General features: G+C 40.9%; 1 protein-coding gene across 1 annotated transcript; it reads left to right on the top strand.

Annotated features, from left to right (window-relative positions):
- Positions 1–804: 804 nt before the first annotated feature.
- LOC121406031 (34 kDa spicule matrix protein-like) lies at positions 805–2,462 on the top strand. Its single transcript, XM_041597036.1, has one exon. The coding sequence runs from the start codon at positions 938–940 to the stop codon at positions 2,006–2,008; it is 1,071 nt and encodes a 356-aa protein (XP_041452970.1). The 5' UTR covers positions 805–937; the 3' UTR covers positions 2,009–2,462.
- The last annotated feature ends 2,497 nt before the right edge of the window (positions 2,463–4,959 follow it).

The raw sequence follows: 4,959 nt of genomic DNA, 5'->3' as shown, positions 1-4,959 counted from the left end.
GTTTTGAGTACGGGGGATTCACTTTCATTTTTTTTCATGATGTCTTTTCACATGCGCCCCATCCTATCACATGTTTGTCTTCTCTATTCAAAGACTGTTGTGCTTATTAATTTTGTCGTCCATGAAAGCTTTCGATTTCTCAGCTTTCTTGAACACTTAAGATGCACTTGGGAATTTTCAAAGATTCCATTCCTCCGCAGCTTATCAACATTTTACGATTGTTATTCATATTATTTGATAAGGACCAAACAAGAAGATCAATTCATCGTAAACAGGATCATCCTAATACGTTATCCTTTATAATATTTTTTAAACTTAAAACGTCCATATTATTGTCTTTAAACATGTATAATATTCTGCAAACAAGATAATAATTAAATCGTGTGTTTAAAACAATCTGCAGTCAAGAAATGAATTTCATCGTGCGTTTGAAACGAAGGTCACAATTAAGAGTAGTTAATTCCTACCGATCATTATTCACACTTTGCATACGATAATGATGAGTTACGTAGTCTAATGTTTTTCTGTTTCCTTTATCAGCCTATAAAGAGCATAAACCGTATGGTTTTGTACTTCATGGAGAGTTCTATTTTTGCCCCCTATTTTTAACCCCGTTTTACGCTTTTCCGGAAGACGGGGGAAAACCACGTGAGTCCGGACTGAGTCAGAAGGTGAGAGGAGAGGGACTTTAGAGATGGGCGGTGCTTACGTGACTATTCGGAGGTATAGGGGAGAAGTGACTGACAACCAAGTTTGGTAACACCCACTTTGCTGCGTGCCGTGTGCAGAAGACCGCGCACCCATGGGTTCCGTGCTTCGTTCATTTCATTCGAGCTAAACCTTCAGTCAGAGTAAGAGCTTTGGACAAAGTTGTGTGCTGGAATCTCTTAAAAAGCAAAGGACAAGAAATAAATAGGCTTTCTGATTTGAATCCAAAATGGAGGCAGCGCTCCGTTTTGCCTGCTTGGTTGCAGGTTTAATAGCCGTCCAGGCCCAGTGTCCGCCATCATGGACGAAGGTGGAGAACAGCTGTTACCGTGCTTTTGGTGGCAAGAGGACCTATGACATGGCCTCGCAGATGTGCAAGGAGTTCGTAGGATGCGACGGAATTTCTCCCGGTCACCTGGCTTGCCCAACAACTTTCGAGGAACGCAGAGTAGTCCGAAAGCTCAGGTTTGACCTGTTACAACCTCTCCGTGGAAACAGGATAGGAGAAGGCCAAAGGCTCCGTCCGCAAAATGTCTGGCTAGGTTTCCGCCTAGGACAAGGTAGGAACTCAACTTGGGACAGTACAGAAGTTTATGACAATGCCCTCCTTGACGAGCACTGGGGACCAAACAGACCAATGATGCCAGGACAGAGGCCAGGAGGACAACAACCTCGACAAACCTTTGACCCGACCAACTTCCGCTGGAACGGCCGCTGTATGACGCTTCCGGGTCAAATGCAGATGAATGGAGGTACAACGAAGTGGGGCCATCAAGCATGCAACATGGCAGCTGCTTTTATTTGTGAGATTTCACCGGCAGGTACCGTCAACCCTAATATCAACACTGGAGGAAGAGGAGGCTTCAATGAATCAACTGGAATGGGACCAGGTATGCCTGGTGGTGGACGTGGCGGTTGGGGACAAGGAGGTCAAGGAGGTCAAGGAGGATGGGGTGCAGGAGCAGGAGCCGGTCAGGGAGGCTGGGGAAATCAGAATCCAAATCAAGGTGGAGGGCGTTGGAACCCCAACCAAGGCGCCGGCGGTGGACGATGGAATCCTAACCAAGGTCAAGGAGGTGGATGGAATCCCAACCAAGGTGCAGGAGCAGGATGGAATCCCAACCAAGGAGCAGGAGGTGGACGATGGAACCCAAATCAAGGTCAAGGTGGTGCTGGAGGATGGAATCCACAAAGACCTGGGGCAGGAGGCTGGAACCCCCAGAACCCCAACCAAGGTGGTGGCCGATGGCCGCAACAACCCAGGATGTACCAACAAGCACAAGCTATAGCTATGCCATGAAAAGACTAACTTAAACTCTTTGACCTATAAGCCTGGTACACCCACCACATACATTTAACTTAACTTTTTCTAAAGCGTATGATCCTTGATATGCGACTTACGGAAATGGGAAATGATGTTCGAATCTACATATGAACTGCCATAAGTCTTTCATACCGTTGAAAATGAACTGATGACATTCGGAACCTCACTGGAAACCACTAGATTTAGCGAAACACTCTCCAAAGTAAAGAACCGAAATCAGTCTAGCGCCACCATGTGTTGGACAATTCATAAGTCGGAAAAACTTTCACTCGTAGGAATGGACTTGTATTTGGTGACTCATGTTTGATATTTTTTGTCAGACCCATCAGATTATTTTTGTTTCAAACAGGATGTATAATTTGTAAAATATTGGAAAGTGTGTTTCATGTTTGATGAATTCTTAATTAAATTAGATTTCAACGAAAATGTATTCTTACACTCAATTTGCATCAACCATTTTGCATTTTTCTTACGTTGATTATTGACATTTCAAAATGTATGTGGATTTTTTTTAGATTGTGTGTATGCGGATTTTTAATTTTTATATTCGTAGCAGTAGTAGTAGTAATAGCAGAAATAGTACTACTAGTAGTACTTCTATCACTATAACTGCTACCTCCTCTTTCTCCTCATTCTGTTCTTTTTCTTCCTTCTTCTTTTCTTCTTCTTTTTTCGTCTTCCTTTTCTTCTTCTTCTTTCCTTTTCCCCTTTTCTTCTTTTTTCCTTTTCTTCCTCTTCTACTACTACTACCATGACTACTACTACTACTACTACTACTACTACAACTGCTACAACTGCTACCAATTCTCATGAACATTACTGTGGATTATGGTTTTTCGCTGCAGTTAGCATGGTTGCTAACAGAAAAAAATATATAAGGATGGTGTATTTTCTGTGTTTATGTTTACTGGTGTTCATGATTACGACTGCACCGATGATAATGATGATGGTTGTGATCGTGACGGTGACAATAATAGTGATGGCGATAAGAGTAACGATGATAATGATGGTGAAGAAGGTGATGATGGTGACGATGGTGACGATGGTGATGATGATGATGGTGGTGGTGGTGAAGATGGTGATGATGATGTTAATGATGATGATGGTGAAGATGATGATGATGATAATGATGATGATGAGGATAATGATGATGAGGATAATGATAATGATGATGATGGTGAAGATGGTGATGATGATGGTGATGATGATAATGATGATGATTTTGATTATGATGGTGATGATGATTATGTTGGCGGTGGTATTGATGATTTTGAAATTGATGGTCTTGATGGTGGTGATGTTCATGTTGATATTTGCGGTGGTGGGGATAGGGATGATGGTTGTTGTAATGGTGGAGAAGATGGTGATGATGATGATAATAATGGTGATGATGATGTTGTTGTTGGGAATGAAGAAGAGAAATGAAATAGGAAGATGGAGAGGAAAAGAAGAATAAGTGGAAGAAGAGAAAAAAGAACAGAGAGAAAAAAAAGAAAAAATAAAAGAAGGTGAAGAGGAAGAGAAAAGATGAAGAAGAAGCAGGAGCAGCAGCAAAAGAATAAGAAGTCGCAATGAAAAAAAAAAGAGTAGTAAAACGAAGCGGGGGAAGGGTTAGCGGCCAGAAATTGTGCCGTCCTTGCAACATCCAAAGAACGGAACTTGTCCTCTATTTTCTTTCTTTTCAGTATTGCTGGCCTACCTTGATATAATGCGCTTTATTGGTCAAATTCGGAAACAACTCACAGAGATACATTAGCAAAGGCGGAAATTTCTCCCCAAAGGTAGGGGGACCGATTGCTGAAAAGTTTGAGAAGCAAAAAAAAAATGGTTATTGCCCCAAATGTAAGGTCATTTCGAGACCAAAAGATATTTGACGTGAAAAAAAGGAAAGCTCGTCCAAAATACATGTTTTATTTCGATTTCGAATGATGTATTTCTTTCCATCATAAAAGACCCGAAAAAGCAGGGGGACATTTGAAATTGTAAGGTGTCCTCCTACTAATTTGGGAAGGGGGACGCGTCCCTCTGTCCCCCCCCCCCGGGATTTTCACCCAAGTACACTGGCTCGGATTCAATTATTGGAGCATCCCTTCTTGTTCCTCTTACTTTTAACATGTTCAAAATGTCGACTGTTGAATTTTTCAATTTATGTAAACTTTGCAAAGGGCAAAGTAAAAAAAGTCGGAGGATTTTTCTCACTCGCGTCGTAAACAAATTCTTGCACTTTTAGTACGATTTTTCAAATAGATACAGTAAATTACTAATAAAGCTTGTCAGTTGTGGCGCGCGAAAGGGGGGGGGGAGTTCCTGTAGGCACGGGGCGCAAAAACGTTAAAGTCAAAATAAAGCAAATAGTATATTTAAGGCTTTTGGCGCCCCAATGGAATTAAAAGGGAAAGCTAGTTTTTGCAAGTGTAGGGGATTTGAGGGGCATTTGGTTTAAGATCGATATCTTTGCCTTTCGTATGTTTCCTAAAAAGATCACAAGACTTCACGCCCTGGCTAACTGACATGATGAATAGTTGTTAAATACGTCAGTTTGATAGGTATGATTGTGGTTGCATTGTACAGTTAGCAATACAACGAAAGCACTAAATAAAAGGGGAACAGGAAACATTGGAGGAAAGAAGAGGGTAGAAGCAAGAAACATTTAGAATATTTATGATATACAAGGCATATGCATTAAAAATGAAGCTTAGGAATGAAGGATATAATTAACAATGATTAGTAATTGTATAATGATTTCGAATTTATTCCACTCCTAAACCCTAACAACTGGAATGCCTCTGGCGGTCTCAGCTGCATCACGCGATTCAATATAGCAGCAGTGATGATTTTGAAAACTACTCTAAAATAATTATTCACAAAAAACACCATTCATATAATGATATAATACTACGTTATTTGACATTTCACCTTGATAATGT

Source organism: Lytechinus variegatus, chromosome 19 (genome assembly GCF_018143015.1).
Source record: "Lytechinus variegatus isolate NC3 chromosome 19, Lvar_3.0, whole genome shotgun sequence".
Classification (NCBI taxonomy): Eukaryota; Metazoa; Echinodermata; class Echinoidea; order Temnopleuroida; family Toxopneustidae; genus Lytechinus; species Lytechinus variegatus.
Note: the sequence above shows the minus strand (reverse complement) of the source record. Positions and strands in the feature narration are given on the sequence as shown.